Source organism: Panthera tigris, chromosome B1 (genome assembly GCF_018350195.1).
Source record: "Panthera tigris isolate Pti1 chromosome B1, P.tigris_Pti1_mat1.1, whole genome shotgun sequence".
Lineage (NCBI taxonomy): Eukaryota > Metazoa > Chordata > Mammalia > Carnivora > Felidae > Panthera > Panthera tigris.
In genome coordinates, this window is record NC_056663.1 from 114,255,999 (window position 1) to 114,273,111 (window position 17,113).

General features: G+C 46.7%; 1 protein-coding gene across 3 annotated transcripts in view; it reads right to left on the reverse strand.

The window, feature by feature from the left end:
• HADH (hydroxyacyl-CoA dehydrogenase) overlaps positions 1-17,113 on the reverse strand; it is a 50,198-nt gene that overhangs the window by 2,300 nt on the left and 30,785 nt on the right. For all 3 annotated transcript variants that reach the window (XM_042984072.1, XM_042984071.1, XM_042984070.1), the window contains exons 3-6: positions 16,493-16,650; positions 12,614-12,740; positions 9,205-9,294; positions 5,327-5,399 (exon numbers count right to left, since the gene is read on the reverse strand). In XM_042984072.1, coding sequence (XP_042840006.1) covers positions 5,327-5,399; positions 9,205-9,294; positions 12,614-12,740; positions 16,493-16,650 — 448 coding nt within the window. The remainder of the gene's footprint in view (positions 1-5,326; positions 5,400-9,204; positions 9,295-12,613; positions 12,741-16,492; positions 16,651-17,113) is intronic.

Below are 17,113 nucleotides of genomic sequence, written 5' to 3' on the forward strand. Positions count from 1 at the left end.
AGAGAGACAGAGACAGAGCATGAGTGGGGGAGGGGCAGAGAGAGGGAGACAGAATCCGAAGCAGGCTCCAGGCTCTGAGCTGCCAGCACAGAGCCCGATGTGGGGCTCGAACTCACAGACCGCGAGATCATGACCTGAGCTGAAGTCAGACGCTCGACCGACTAAGCCACCCATGCGCCCCAATAAGTGGACTTTTTTAAAATAGAAAAGAACTAAGCTTTATATTGTTATGTGTATTGTATGAATATTTTTCTTTTCCAGCTTTCTTGGTTTTACAAGTGATGAGTACTTCTTTACACTCACATCAACGCTTTAGTCAAAATGAAGTTTAAAAAGAAGCCCAAATCGGATTTAGAATTGCCAAAGCAAGTTTAAAAGTGTGTTTAGTAGAATAAGACAAGAGCCAGGGCGCTTTTTCGCTGGAATTTTACCCTTAATGATGGTCTTTGGGCCACAAGAAGCCTTTGAGAGAACTTGTCCCTTTTATCCAAAATCAGGAATGGGAACGGTAACATGTGACCATCTAGAATTCTGTTCCAAAGCATAAAGAAATGGCCAATTACAGCAAAGCTAAGTAAAAGGAGAAACAAGTTAAAATACTCAAGGAGGATCTCCTACCTAAATATTTAAGATTTTGAGGTGTGAAGAATAGGAACTACTTAAACATCTATAAAGACTATTTTTTAAAAAGCATATGAAGTACTAATGCCAAAGGAATTCGAGACAGTTCAAGGTGATTAAATTCCAACCGACTACTTCTTACGGGTGACTTTATTAATGCTTCGGTAATTAGTCAACCAGAGGATGCTAAGAATCACAATGTGAGTTTCAGGCCATAAAAAGGCAAAAAGAACAGAAATCATTACATACACTAGTTTCAGGCGGCCTCCTTCATTCATTCAACTTTTATTTGTATCAGTTATGCACCAGGCACCAGAGACTTGGAATGGGACGGAGAGGAAACAAGACAGGTACTCAAGCACTCCTGATACAGTGGGAGGACTCAGATGTGTAAACCAAATGTCCCACCAGGCCAGTGCTGAAGGTTCACGAAGAGCCACACCTCTGTGTGGGAAAAGGTGGAGAGATTTACTCGGAATGCCTACGTGTCATCAAAACGCACCACTGAGGCCCAGGTCCTGAAGGATGAAGAGAATCCCAAGGGATGAGTAGGCAGGAAGGGCATGCCAGGCAGAAGGAACAGCATGTACAAAGGACAAATGAGCAGGGACATAGCAGCTGAGAAGTGGATTCTGCTCAGAGGATTTTATCAGACCCCGAGGCTTCTATGGCGTTAGAGACAGAGTGCTAAACGAGGGCCCAGCACACTCTCTCCCTGGGTTTGGTACCCTCCCTCCTCCAACACCTCACATGTGCTTGGCTCAACCCCTTACTTCCAGCAGACCTTCTCTGCTCAGGTGTCACCTCATCCAAACGCCCTGTCCCCTCCCTGCATATAAACTAGCAACTGTAAGAACTCCAGGCTAGGACTCCCACCATTCTCTTCACTTTATCTTTCTCCGCAATTACTGGTCACAATGTAACACGTTATCAACTGGTACATTTACTGTGGCCTATCTACCCTCACTAGCATATAGGCTCCTGGGGACAGAAATTTCATAGCCTAATGGTTCCAACTTACCTAAAGCCATTTAATCATATCTATATTCAAGGACAGATAATGAACTCTAGAGACAATTCTGTAATTCCAGATTCAGAGACTCACTTGAAGACTTTTATTTCAAAAAATACTACGAAGATACAGCATATCAAAGAAAAAATCTAAACAGTGTTACCAAGTTGGCAACTCTAAAATTCCGAGTAATACAGAGCAAAAGAGGCAAAAAGAAAAGAGGGAGAAATAAAACACAGATTGGTGTGCCAAGTGGGAGTTAAATACAGTACTGTGTTTTAGGCCAATAATTCCTAAACTTGTTTGTAGAAACAACCACTTTGCTGAGAATCTGACCCTTGCCCCAAATAAAACGCACATACACACAAAACTTTGCATCAGTGTCAGGAGGGGCCTCCCTACCTCTCCCCAGTTAAGAGCCCCTAACTCTAGACAAGACAACAAAGAAAAACTTCCTCAGTGAACTCCCAGACTTCTGCACGGCGGCGGCGGCAGGGACCAGGGACTTGCCCCGACATGTTTCTTCTGCTGGCTCATCACCACCACCTACCGACCATTCTTGGCATTCACAACAAAGTGCGGTGGGGAGGTGGGGGGGGGGGGGGAAGGCGGTGCGGAGCAGCACCCAGGACCAGAAATCCCACACAGCCGCCATTCCTCTCTTCATCAACAGCCACCTAAGTGCCTGTCCTATACAAGCACTTTGGGGCCTATGAAGATGAGGAACATCCCAGATACTGCAGTACTGCAGCAAAAAAGAGTGTAGCAACAAAGGAAGACATTGCCACAGGGAAGAGAACGGCAACCACCCCGAGGGAGAGCCAAAGGGTAAGAAGAGTTAAAGAAACACAGGTTGTGTCCAGCTTGGAGCAGTGAGGATGGGACCTTCTGATGGAACGTGGGAGTCACGTACATGGTGAGGGCAGCAGGGGCAGAGGAGGAGGCGAGAGCAGGTTTCCTGGCAAGGGAACTATATATATTTAGTAGTCTACAACAGAAACACTGAGTAAGTCTTGAGCAGAGGAAAAGCAGCGAACAGGATGTCACATGGTGACTGGCTAGGACTGGTGAAGACTAGGACTTCCCAGGGCCTGCCACCAGCACTGCCTTCCCAGAGGAGTTAACCATCTGGCCCCAGCACCCTGCCAGAGCTACCTGGGACCTGTAGGGGTGGGCAGTTGACAGGTATGACTGTCTGCTCCTGGGTGCCAGACTGCTCAAAGATCTAGAGACAAAGCCCTGGCCCACAGGGACAAGGTGACCGACTACACCAACCAGGCCTCAGCTACAGTGTGAGCAAACGGGAGCCACACAGAGGACAGAAGCCAAAGGACCAAGAAAGAAGGCCCAAAGAAGCAGCCAGGAGGCTGAGCACATCAGCAGTGGTGAGGGGACAGTGAAGTGCTCCTAGGGGTCACGGGGAGCTGGCGAGAAGTATGGGTGCAGGGCCCCCAGCATTCCAAGAGCTGCTCAGGTGCCCCAGAGGCCGGAGTGGTGACTCTGCTCTAATGCCAACACATCCTCCTGACGGGCCCCTACCGCTGTGGCATAGCACACACACCCCAGGTCGGTGGTATTTATCATGGACCAAATGTGCGTGTCCCCCAGAATTCGCACGTGGAAACCCAGCCCCTGACGTGACAGTAACAGAGGTGGGCCTCTGGCAGGTGATCAGGATTAGGTGAGGTCATGAGGGTGGAGCCCGAGGATGGCATGAGAGCCTGTGAAAGAGTCAGGAGAGCTGGTTTCCTCTTCCTGCTCCCTACCACATGACAATACAATGAGAAGTCAGCAGCGTGCAGCCCAGGGAAGGGCCCTCACCAGAACCCCACCATCTGGAACCCTGGCCTTGGACTTCCAGCCTCCACAACTGTGAGAAATAAACATCTGTTGTTTATATGCCACCCAGTCTGTGCTATTTGTGATACGGGAGCCCCAAATGACTAGGACGGTGTTGTACAGAGAAACTCTCCCCAGAGAGGTCTGGAAAAGGCTGGGCTAAACAAAGTCACGAGTGTCTTCACTGCACGACTCTGCTGCTGGACCCTGACACTCCCCCGGCTATGTGGGGGCAGGTCCGGCATGCAGTGTCTCCTCACCCTCCTGGACAACATGACAAATGAGTATCATCGTGACAGACGAGAGAGGAAGAATCCAAGACAGCTTCAGGTTTCAAAGTAGAAGTGATGCAGTCCAGCCAGCTGCTCAGTGCACTGTGCGGGCACACGGAGACATGGTGGGGGGTGGCAGCTAAGCACCCTGCTCAGTGTACCAGAAGAGGGGGCAGCAGCGTGGGGCACGGGGACATGGTAAGGAGCCTGAGGTGTGTGGCACATGGACCCCAGACATGACCCCAGACGTGACCCCAGCTGCTCTGGCTCACAGGCCCCAAGCAGCCGTGGGGAATGGGGCAAAGGGGCGAGCAGTGCTGGGCTGCTGTGGGCAGCACCATGGGCAGTCTAAGAACACATCCCCCTGGGGTCAGACCCCTTTCCGGCTTCACCTCACAGGTGGCATGTGATAGGGAGGGTCACAGGGCCCACTGCCAGTGCGAGGGGAGCAAAGACCAGAAAATGCCTCTCAACTTACAATCAGATACAAGGTATATCTGAAAATATATCAAAGTGACAGTATGTTTTGGTGGGGGGGAAAAAAAAAACCCATTAAGAGGTAGATTACCCACATGCTACATTCTAAAACATTACATTAAAAAAAAAAAAAAAACCTGCCTTTCAAAGTAGGGTAAAACACTTCACGCATTCTTTGAGGTGTAATTAGGCATATTTGTTGATAGATAAACACAGAAGTGTTGGTTTGATCTTGGAGCAAGTGTGGCAAATGCTTCCATAAAACAGAGAAAAGTTTTAATATTTAAAGCAGATTTTGAGGAAGCAAATGTGCTTTCATCTCTCTGGAAGAGCTGGTGTAAATATTTTGTTTCAAAAATGACATTCTCAAAGAGTGAGCATTTGTGAATGAAGTAACTGAAAACAATTACACTTGCTTTTTATCCAGTCCTATTAAGGCCTATTTGCCTCAGAAGCAGACATGATTGTTACCTCTCCAGAAGTGTGGTGGAGAAGCTAGGCAGGAGGCTGAATGCCATTTTATAACCTTGGACTATGTCCTGAGTTTTATATTTCTACAACAGGGGAAATCATTCTTTGTCAATCAACAAGTATTGAGAAAAGCATTTTAGACCATTCTTAAGGTTTAAAAAAAAAAAATGCATCGCGGCATCATTGACTAAGAAGGTTCTTATAAACAGTCGTTGTCACTTACCTCCCACCACCTGTCACACTGTCACAAATTTTAGAACTTTAAGGAACTTTAAAGGTCCCCTAGCCCAGTGATTTTTACAGTATTATTATTATTATTATAAGCAGGAAACCGTTTCATCAAAAGCAGAGATTTAGGATATAAATCCAGGCTGGCCACACACTTGCTCTGGCTGAGACTGTAAGGGGCGGGGGTCGGTTCCAGGGCCACATCTCAGAGGCTCAGAGGCCTCATAGGGAACCCAGGAGGCCCAGGGAGCACTATGACAAAGGTCCTAGGGTCCAGGGTGAGGCTGGTTCACAAAGCTAAAAAACAGAGGCTCCTCCCACACTGTGTGTGGCCCAGCCTTTCCTACAGGGCCTGCTTGAGCACTCCCAGTGAGCAGGTGCCCCCAGCCTGGGTTAGGACAGCTACCTCGTTCATGCAGCCTGATCGCTTCCATGAGGTATGGCACCAGCAGACGGTTCACAATGAACCCAGGAGTGTCCTGTTTTAGGAGAGAAAAATAAAAGACAAGGGAATTTTCACTGAACTTAATCTTTTGTGAAGTCACCAAACTGCCCCTTCTCCCTGTGCATTGTATCACCCACATTTATCAAGCTCTGCATTTTCAAAATTTGTTTCAAAATACCAGCACAGCCCTATTGCTATCATACATAATAATATATCCAACAATTATAATACTTGAAAAAAAAATTCAAACCTAGATGCCCCCACTGCAGGAATAAAGGCAGACAGAGGCAGATAGGTCACTGGAAAAAACACAGCTTTGAAGGCAGGCAGATCTGGGTTCAAGTTTTAGTAGTTCCTGACTTTGTGACATGCTGAAATCAGTTTCATCATTTGTGAAATGGGAGTAATAATTTCCACAAGTTGTGAAGATAAATCAGAAAACACTAGCATGCTGTGCACATGGCTCTATACTCAAATGGGAGGGAGCCCTTTACTCCTCTCCTCTCCCACATCCCTTGCAGGAATCTAGAGAAGGTGTGCTCCCATCTTGAACAACCCTCACAGGAGCACTGCTTCCCGGGATCCCTGGAGCCATTCTTGGGCTACTCAGGATTTTCTCGTGCACCAGTGCATGGAACATGGCAGCTGAGCTGGGGACAGGTGCTGGGACAGACAAGCAGATGCCCTGACACCCGTTGGCCTTTCATGGCCCCTGTATCCGGGACGACCCTCTTGCACTGCACACCTCTTTCATCCACTTGCTCCGCATTCACATTAATCATCTCTCCTGGAGGCCTACTGTGGGATTTGATTCCACCTACTGATCTCTTTGGGGAACTGTGGGGCAGGTTGGGGTAGTAATTTTTTCGGTGGTATTTATGTAAAGCTGATTTCCACTAAGTAAATGATGTAATTTTTTTTTTAATATATGAGGTTTATTGTCAAACTGGTTTCCATACAACACCCAGTGCTCATCCCAAAAGGTGCCCTCCTCAATACCCATCCCCCACCCTCCCCTCCCTCCCACCCCCCATCAACCCTCAGTTTGTTCTCAGTTTTTAAGAGTCTCTTATGCTTTGGCTCTCTCCCACTCTAACCTTTTTTTTTTTTTTTTTCCTTCCCCTCCCAGTAAATGGTGTCATTTTAACAAAAGGCTGTGATGTTCCTGCAGACAGAAATCCACACTCTAGCCCTGGGCCTTGGGTACCATTTCTAGCACACACTAGGTACTCCATAAAGGTCTGAATGAAAGATGGCCTGCCTCCTGCATTACTCTCACAGCTAACCTGACTGCATGCTGTGTAAGCCAGGCAATAAAGCCATAGGATTTGTACCTCCTTTTACTCTCTACTACCCCAGTCCCCATTGGAACAAAGAAATGAACAAACAGCTTTATCAGTGTATCCACAGTTATATTAATGAAATGATGCTGACTTTATAACTAGGGCGAAAGTGCTTTTCAACTTCAAAAAGTTTATCGCAAAAACTGAAGCCGTGGTATATGAAGCACACATACACAAGGTTAGAAGTCGGAAGTACTCTGGGGAAAACATCTACTCCAATTATAATACATGGAGCTTTATACAAAGTTAATACCCACATAATGGGCGCACAGAGCTCAATAACCAAAAAGTGCTAAAATTCACAAAATATTCACACTTAACTAGTAACCAAAGAAGTACTCATTATAATACAATAGCATTTTGCAAATAAGATTATCGGCAAGGGTTTTTTTTTCCCCATAATACTAATATTCAATGCCGGTGATGATTCAGACACATACACTCTCACGGTATTGTTATGTCAACTAGAGTGTAAAGAGACATAGTCCCTTAATAAAGTAATTTAATTTTATGTAATTGTATACCTTAGACTTCTCATGCTCATTTATAAATGTACTTTGTTTACTTGCTATGTGCCAGTACTTTAAAAATATTAATCCATTTATTCCTGATAATAACCCTGTGAGACAAGCACTGTTACTACCTTTACAGGGAGAGGACACTGAGGCAGAGCTAGGTTAAGGAACTTGCCGGACGGTATACGGCTAACAAGTGCCAGAGCCAGGATCTGAACCCAGTCGTGCTGGCTCCAGAGTCCACAGCCTGAACCTTTTTATACCACATTCTCCTCACAAAGTTTCACTATAAAGAAAGACACACTTCCAGGTGCATCAAGGTCATTCTGCTATTCTGGGTGTTGGTCTACTGCAGTCCTGCAGGCCACACCCAGCCCACAGCCTGCTTCTGTACAGTCTCACTGCAGCACTGGCCCTCGTGCCCACTTGTACTCTCTGCTTACGCCCCCCTTCCAACAACAGAGCCAGGCAGTTACAACAGAGACTGTATATTGACCATCTGGCCCTCTACAGAGAAGTCTGCTGACCCTTGTTCTTTGTGGCTGCCTTATATTGTCTGGATGCTTCACTGAGAGCCTGAATAACTGACCAGAAAGCTTTCAGGTATCACCTGGGGAAAGAGCTCTGAAATGACATAACAGGGGCAATTTTATTCCTACCTCCGCACCTGCTGTGGCCACTCCAATGGAAGAATGGATCATCACTCTCCACAAATTAATGATTATGCTGCTAAAGATAATCACTGGCTGTCCCTGAACTTCCACTTTCTTATCCAGCTTTTGACTTGCTACACATCAATGTTCTAACACCGTTACTACTTTCTGCCACTAACAAAGCATAAACCAGAAAGAAAGTGCAACGGTAACATCTGATGGTTGCTGTGATTTTTTAAAAAATCCACACAATTTAAAACAAAACAAAACAAAGAATGAGTGTTTAAAAACAAGATTCTGTAATAACAGTCCTGGATTAGGGGGACTACACATGAGTCTGCTCTCTCAGGCAACGGGGTCCACATCGACAGATGGCTTATTCAGATGATTCATGAACGATAGGAGTTTTCATAGGTTACTACAATTCTGTGACTTCAAACTGGAGAATATTTTAGAAAGGAAAAGCATACTGTAAGAAGAACCACAATGATAGAAAACTTTCAGGTCAGAAAAGTAGACACATGCTTGTAAAAATCTGTAATGGTATGACACAGCCGCCAATCTAGAAAAACTGTCAAGCCACACAGAAGTGTAGCCCTAAGTTTTGGGAGGACTGAAGAGGAACGGCAGCAAATGGAGACTGAAGGAAATCAAAACAAAGTAGGCGACAGCAGCTGGGGTAATTTCACATATAATAACTGAATATCTCAAGAAGGGAAAAAAGCCCAGAGGCATGCTTCCCACTCGGCCATGCTTTTTAATGAAAAACAAGACACAAGACACGAGACAAAACCACAACACCGCATCCCTACATCCCTGAGAAACAGCTTCCTTCACACTACCTAGGAGAGTGGGCTCTTCCTCTCTCATCACATTCCTAACCACCTGTCATGTTCTTTCACCACGTGAAGCGCTGGTTTTCAGTTCGGGATGCAGGATGCATGTGGCTACGTGGCTGTGCCTCAAACACAGGCTCCTGGGCTCCCCTGAGCCCGCAGGGGCTAAAGCCAATAGGGTAACAGAAACCATTTATGGAAACACAGCAACTCGTCAACAAAGGCCAAGACCCAGAGAGAAGTTTTCTATTCAGCTGAAGCTCTGGCTCCATTCAGACCTCAAACTATCTACCTCATGGCCTTGGGCAAGGCTTAGGAGTCTGGCTCCCCTGTTGGCAAACTAGAAAAGAGCCCCAGCTTGCTCTCTGCAGCCCACAGACAGACCTGTCGTTAAGAGTTCCCCAGCTTTCACATCTTTCTACAGAAGAATTCCACCCCAATAAGTCAGTTCTGAGGAAAACCATCCCCCTTCCGAAGGTACCTATACCCTACCTTACAAGAAACAGGATGCTTTCCCAGGGCTTTGCTGAAGTCTATCAGAGATTCAACTGTCTTCTGGCTGGTCATTGGTGTCTTTATGACCTGGAAATACAAGCAGAGAATTATGACCAGAGAGTTAGCAAACAACTGCAGTAGAACGACTCAGGGAGACATTGATGTTAAATGTCTACACACAAGGTGGCAAAGTAATTTGGGTTACAGAATAGAAGGATCTCAAGTCAGAAACAAAGAGTTTAGCAAAATGTTCACCTTAAGACAGTGAAGTACCACACAGAATGTACAAAATCAAGGCTTAAAATATATATGTGTAGGGGTGCCCAGGTGGCTCAGTCAATTAAGCATCCAACTTCAGCTCAGGTCATGATCTCGTAGTTCATGAGTTCGAACCCCACATTGGGCTCCCTGCTGACTGTGCAGAGCCTGCTTTGCATCCTCTGTCTCCCTCTCTCTCTGCCCACCCCCCTGTCAAAAATAAAAATAAAGCATTAAAAAAATTTTTTTTCTTAAACAAAAATATAAACGTGTATGTGTGTAGGAGAGTTTTACAGACTTTGTCCCTGTGAAAGACCTGGGTTCGAATCCCCATCACACCACACTGGCTCTGTGACCCTGGGCAAGTTTCTCGAAAGGACACTGAATTCACTCTATGAGCTCAAGGAGTTGAGGTCAGGCGACAATGGAATTAGGAGGAAAAACATTAAGTGCAGCTCCTAGGAGGTATAAAGTGCTCAGTAAATGCTGGCTTTTGTTACTCTTTTAATTGCTACTGTCGGTTACTTCAGGGAGGTGGGCGGAAGTCTCCAGAATAGAAGAACTGCCCTTAAAGTACTCTGCCTGGAGTACCACTTTCTCTCAGTCTGGATGAGGAGGGTGTGCCCCTGCCCCAGGAGAGCACAGTCACAGGTCTCTCTGACTCTAAGATGAGTATCCCTCCCCAGCAGTCCACCCTCTCCCACAGGCACCCCAAAGCCCACCGGCTTCTTTCGCATCAGAACAGGCTCATCCCACAGAGGAAAGTCTTCATTTCCAGCAAACATGGGCCCAAAGCTGGGCCTGCCTCCTGATAGGCCCTGGGCCCATGAGGTGCCGTGCCAGGGGTACGACCACCACCCCACTCACAGTGGCCTGGCCCTCCAGGAGGTGGTACCAAGCACCATGCCGGGCAGTCAGCCCCCAGGACACATTTAGAGAATTCACCTGTCAGGAACTAGATTTTGGCAAACAGAGAGAGACCTAGGTTAATTTATTTAAATGCCAGTTAAGGAACTTCAACAAGAGTCAAAGCAAACAGGCTTGGCTTCTACATTAGACCCTTTATATGAGGTCAGACAACTCCGTCAGCCCCCGCGCCTCACCTCTCTACTATGCAACGGGGTAATGATACTTGACACATCATCCATCTTGTAAGAGGGCTGTGTGGCTTAATGAGCTAGTATCTGTGCAGGATGAAAGGTGCTCTACAAATGAAGAGAATCATCATCGTCCACGTTTAATGTGATCACAGCTTGGGGTGTGGTGGTATGTTAGGACACTAAGGGAAGTAAAGGAGTAGCACAGAAAAAAGCACCACGAAGATGGGGAGGAGGGATGGGATGAGATGGGCCAGAGGTCTGCCCTGCAAACACCATAAATCAAACAGCACCAAGAGTTATTCAAAATGAAGTGGGAAAAGGTCTCCAACAGAACCCCATAGATTGAACTAGGACAAAGGTTGCTAATTATAGAGTTTCAAACATAATTTGCCGGTTTAAAAGGAGGATGCATATTTAACCACCCATTCAACAAACAGCAATGTGCTATAGATATTCTGCTTATAGTTCCAATATAGACTGGAAAAAATATATACACACATATATAAGTCCAGTCCCAAGTAACGAAGAGCTGCTCAACTCAGGATAGGATTCATTTTCATGCTCACCACCAGCAACACATATGCAAACACCCAAGAATAAAAAAATGAATAAAGAGCACTTTTAGAAAACATTTTCTAGAAAATGGTAACATTTGCTAAGCATTGGCTGTTAACAACAAATGTGCTACATTTCCAAATACATAGATGGACATTATTAGATAAATGCAGTTGAAAACAGCATTATTACTGTTTGAAGTAAATCTATAAAGTGTGTCTTTATCTCCAAAACACATGTACTGATACAGTAACTAAAGACAGTAATTAGATCCTAAGCACTGAAATGTTGAAAATCCATTCTGTCTCTTTGCTCTTTTCTGCATAAGGATAAACGAAGTTTCTTTCATTCCCCCCTCCCCTCCAATCCTTAACTTCTTCAAAAACAGCCAAAGTGGGAGTACACTGGAAGAAGCTGAGAAGCAACGTTAGCGGAACGGATAAATTCCTATGGCAGATGGGTCAAGAGCTGTCTAACCACAAGGAAATCTATAGTCATCACTCAACTAGAGGCAAAAGCTTACGAGGGGTGGGGGTGGGGGCGGGGGCATGCAGGATGAAGGAGGGAAAGCGCTGGGAGGAGAAAGCAGACCCTGAGACTCTCCCAGGGAGCCCCGGAAACCTCCCCCCACCCAGGTCTGCCTGGCTCCACATCCCCCACACTTCGCACGACAATAACTCTTCAGCCTCAGAACAAATGCTTAATAGCGCTGCTCCTCAGACCCTGTAATTAGCCCCCTGTAAAAGGCAAGCTGCCACATTTCAGGTGCAAAGTGTCTATTGTGACTTGTCTCCAGGTACCCAAGTCTCCAGGCAAACAAGCAGAAGCAGCCCAAACAGGATCACTGAGGGCCCACTCCCCTCCATCTCAAGGGTCTGTGGTCAGGAGGTTCAGGCTACCGGGGAGCTGCTTTAATAGCTGTGATCAAAACACATGGGAGGTGTGCCTCATCTGAGGACAATACCAAGGCCCTGTTACCTGGGCCAGAATTCACCTCAGGAATGGTGGACAAGGTGGTACAGCAGCTCCTGTGTAAAACCAGGCTAATAAAATTCCATTTACAGCCTGGAGCAAACTGACCCCACTGAGACAGTATAGACACATGTGGCTCTGCCCTCTGTGGTCTCATCAAGCCAGTGAGTGGTCTTTGGTGCTGTCTTCCCAGCCAGATGCCTCTCTCTGCACTACCCATCAAATATGGCGCAAGTAAGTACATGACACTTCACAAAGCTAGCAGCCCTTCTGGCCATCACTGGTCAGAACACCGGGCTGCAAAGGAACAAAGCACAACAGCCTTCCTAGATATTAGGTGCTCTTTCCTCTTCTGGCTCTGGAAGGACAGACTGCGGCCAGAGAAACTCAAGCACAAAGACCATCTTCCACCCTCCCATTCATATCCACCCAGAGCAATCCCCGGTAGCAGCCAGGGTATGAGGCAGAGAGCAGGGCTGGGAGAGCCGGCAGAGCCAGCAGACACGCGTGAGCCCACTGACCTCCACAAGCTTCATCATGGGCACTGGGTTGAAGAAATGGAGCCCGGCGAATCGGTCCTGTCTTGTGGTGGCATTGGCTATGTCTGTGATGTGCAGAGAGGAAGTGTTGCTGGCAAAGATTGTGTGTCTGTGGAGAGAAAGATGGCGGAGTGTCGGAATGAGTCCCATCTCTGGAAACAAAGAGGACTGCTCTGGGTGCGACTGCACAAGGCGACTGCCTGCTGTCCCGATCTATCGTCCTGATCCCTGGAGGAAGTCAGGGAGATCTTTATCCAGGAAGCTGAAATCAAGTGACCAGTTTCATTCAAATTCTGAAATTTTAAATTAGGTAATTTAAAAGCTACCTGTTCCAAAGGTATATCTAGTCTTTACCAATCTTTCATTAATTTTAGGGAGAAACATTTCTCTACTTTCACTAGTTAATTTTCATGATATGCAGGAAAAAAGGAGGCTACTACTTAACCTCAGTCACAAAATGAAACCTAAATGAGCACAGACTAATGAAAGAAAGGATGCATCACAGACTCTCAAAATAAACAAAAAAATTGTAAAGAAACACCTGAATCCTCAATGAGAAACATCAGATGAAACAGATGAGAAACATTAACTAAGATCTTTTCCCCTCAAGTTAAAAGCTTTAATTTTCCACTTAAAGGGAATTAAAATGCAAACAGAAGAAAACCAACATGGTCCAAAAAATGTTTTAAAGTTACACGGGTAGGTCTGGGGAAGGAAGGAAACATGTACATTGTAAACATAGTTCTAAGTATTGTGCTTATAAAATCTCCTCAAACAGCAGTACCATCTTTTTTGTGTGTTGTATAATATTAATTTTTAAGAATCCATATTTATTTAAACCAAATTCAGTTTTTAAAGACCACAGTAAAGTGGGGTGCCAAAGGTATTCCAGACAAATCTTCAAACAAAGACTTCTAGGCTTTCCTACAGCACCACCTTGTGGGTAAACATACGTAAAACCGCCTAATACTATTTAGAACCATAATGGCCTGGTCAGTGCATGAAGGAGAGGGGTCCCTTACTGACCAGACTGGGGTGGGGGTGCGGGGGGTGGGGTGGGCAGTGTAGCCTACCCACAAGGAAAACTAAATCTGCTTGAAATCAGAGGTGAATGGGAGAGGAGGGGACAGGAGAAGAAACATGAGTGTGGCTGCACTGCAGCACTGTTAGGCTGCACACCAGGAACCACAGCAGCAGGGCCACCGCAATCCAAGGCTGTGCTAGCAGGGGCTGTTATCCTCATAACGCGGAGCCTGTTTATAGCACGACTTGAAGGGCAACTTGTCTGCAAAAGGGAGAAATGAAGGCATACTGGAGGGCACATTTCATTAAAGGAGCCCAATCCCGAGTGTCTCCCATCCAAGGCTCTCCCAGCATGTATTTGACCAGAAGGGGAAGACACCTCTTCCTCACACACCTCTCCCAGTAGGACTGGGCCAGCTCTGCTCCTATCAGCTCTCACACTGCCCTCCTTCCACACAAATACTGTGTGTGGACAGATTAAACATACAGGGTTGCCTTATCTTCCACAAAAAAGTACACCCTCACCATTTTCCCTGAAACACTTGACTCTTGGACAGTCTTTGGTTTTTCCCTAACACTCAGGTACCCAAAAAACTACTTTTCTCTTAAATGTACTTAACAGAAAATCAGTAGCAAACCTGATGATCATTAGCAACGCCTCCAAGCCTTAGTATGGAGAACGCAAGAGGGGGTGGGGGGTGCTGAGGTGGACTGGAGAGTTCATACTTTGTTGGAAGTGGAAAGACAGGACTCAGCTGGGACCGACCGTGGGCTCTGGCCAAACTTTTCATCGGTACTTTTTGTACTGCAGTTAGGGAAGTGATGTTCTTTTCCAGGCTGCATCAGGGCTTCCACCTGGAACCCTGATGCTAGAACATATTCTAAACTCCTGCTACAGGATTAACTAAAACTTAACAGGAAAGTATATCTCAATCAAGCTGCCTAAAAAAACAAAAACAAAACTTAGGAGGTATTCAATAAAGGTGGTCTAAAATGAAAACAAGAGTGTAGAGAAGGACAGCTGGTGTCCAGAAGCAGAGTCACATCCATGGCGTGCCTACTCGGGTGTGCCCTGTCGCATGCCACATCTGTTTTACATCAACCTAAGTGAAAGAGCCTGGTACAGTGCCTGACACACAGCAGGCACTCAGGAAAGTGAGTCCAATTAATTAATATGCTCAACAACCCTGTGCAATAGGTACCATGACCCCTATTTTGCAGATTACTAGGGAAACTAGTCTTAAGAGGGTTAGAACTGGGAAGGTCTTGGGAACTATTTACCCCTAACCCCCCATTCCAATTACAGATGATAAAAACTGAGGGCCAGAAAGACTTCATGACCGTCCAAGGCCAGAGAGGAAAGGTGGGGGGGGGGGGGGGGGGGGGGAGGAGGGGAGGCGAGAGACACGGCCCCAGGCCACCTACCTTTCCCCTAACAGTCCTTCCATTACTCACACTGACACGAGAGGGCAGTCAGACCCGTCACTGTCACGAAAGAATGACCATCATTTCAATAAAGGCCGAACTTCTAGACTACACCTTTCCTGGGGTGGGAGGTGGTTTACTATCTTAGAGGGCTCCCTGCTCACTTGGGAGACAATACCTGGACCAAAGAATTTTCTGTTTTTGCAGACCCTAAATGTCAATGTGAAGAGAAAGAGCACACTGATCAGCAGAGTGACACAAAGGTGACAGAAAGACAGGTGTCTCCTCTTTGTCAAAAGCAGGGCTTCTCCGGATACCAGGCCATACAGTTAAGAGGGCTCACGTTCCAGCAGGCTGGGATGCCAGCGTTTCTCTGTAACTGCTGCTCGCTGGCAGCCTAAGAATTGCTTTTGTCATATAATCTTATTCTGACTTTCAGTTCTAACCAGGAAAGGTGAAGTGTGGCTAAGCAAGCCCCAAGGAGAGTGTGAATAAATCAGCCAGGTGTCACAACTGCCAAAAGCCGAAAGTCAAATACAACTGAAGGTCCCAAATTCTGAGAACGAGAGCTGCACACGCGCAAAAGCTTGCTGACACTCGTTCAGACTGCCAGTTCTGAGCCCCAGGCGCCCGTATGCCTCACCTACGTGGGGATGACTCGCCTCTCCCACCCTTTGCCAGGAAGCCTGGGAAGAACTCAATGCTCCCGTAATGCTCCCAAGTGTTTTGACTTAATCCAGATAAAGCTCACAACAGGAGAGCCCAGGGAACTTTGTGTAGACAGAGAGGCATTCCCTTCAACTACACCATTCTGGGGCACCTCGGTGGCTCAGTCGGTTAAGCGTCCGACTTCGGCTCAGGTCATGATCTCGCAGTTTGTGGGTTTGAGCCCCATGTCGGGCTCTGTGCTGCCAGCTCAGAGCCTGGAGCCTGCTTCTGATTCTGTGTCTCCCTATCTCTCTGCTCCTCCCCTGTTCATGTTGTCTCCCTCAAAAATAAACATTAAAAAACAAAACAAAACACTACACCATTCTGAAGGTTGTCCTCAAAAAAAGTAATTTTGTCACGAAACTACTGTGAGTTTCCTCAGCAGACATCTGAGGACATGCCCAAGCTCTTCGTCCTCTGGCCTGGGAGGGCCCAGGCAGAGGACTGTCTCTGAATGGACCCTCCACTTTCCTGTGGGAAATTCCACCCTCATTTTGGGACAAGGATCAGATGGAGGCAGCTCAAGCCTTGGGAAGCAGACAGAGAGGATAGAGAACAGGGGAAACGGTGTCAGGTCTTCTGGAAACAGCTATGTGATATTAAAAAGAGAAGTGGGCTTAGTGTCAAAAGACTCCCTCCTGGGAGAAAAGCCCAAGCCAGAGAAGGGAGCCCTTAAACCAACAAGAATGCCCAAGGGTCACATACTCAGAGGCAAACTTGTCCAGCCTCTTGAAGAGCTCGTTCTTCACCTTCAGGTTTTCCACGATGGCCTCCACCACCAGGTCTGTGCTGTGGACCACAGATGCTGCATCCGTGCTGGTTGATATGCTGTTCAGGGTCTTCTCCACAAATTCATCACCCGCCTGACACAGTGGAAGAAAGGAGAAGAGAGTATTCACCAGACTCACCAGAAAATGCTGTGATTTGCTGAGGCAGGAGAGAGGAGGGCGAGGACAGGCAAACACGCCCCAGAGGCAACTGGAATGTGTCCTGAATTCTAAGAAATAAAACTCCCTACTTTTCCGTTTAGGGACGATGGCATCTCAGTATGCTTCTAGACACCAGGGCAAGAGTCAGCTTGGGAACGTCCCAGCTGCTGGTCAGCTATCACTGTCGTGTACAGGTCATAATCCTTCACACTCTTTGTCAGCTCTGCTCCAGTTACTAAATGGTCCACCTGCAGCACCTGCATCGGCCTGCTCTCTATCTGTTCAGTAAGTGAGCAGACTGCCATGCACTGTTCCAGGAACAGGCTTCCAGGGAGCCTGGAAAAGAGTAAGAGCTTAGCTCAGCGACATTCATTAGTCTGAGAGGTGATGCTGACTA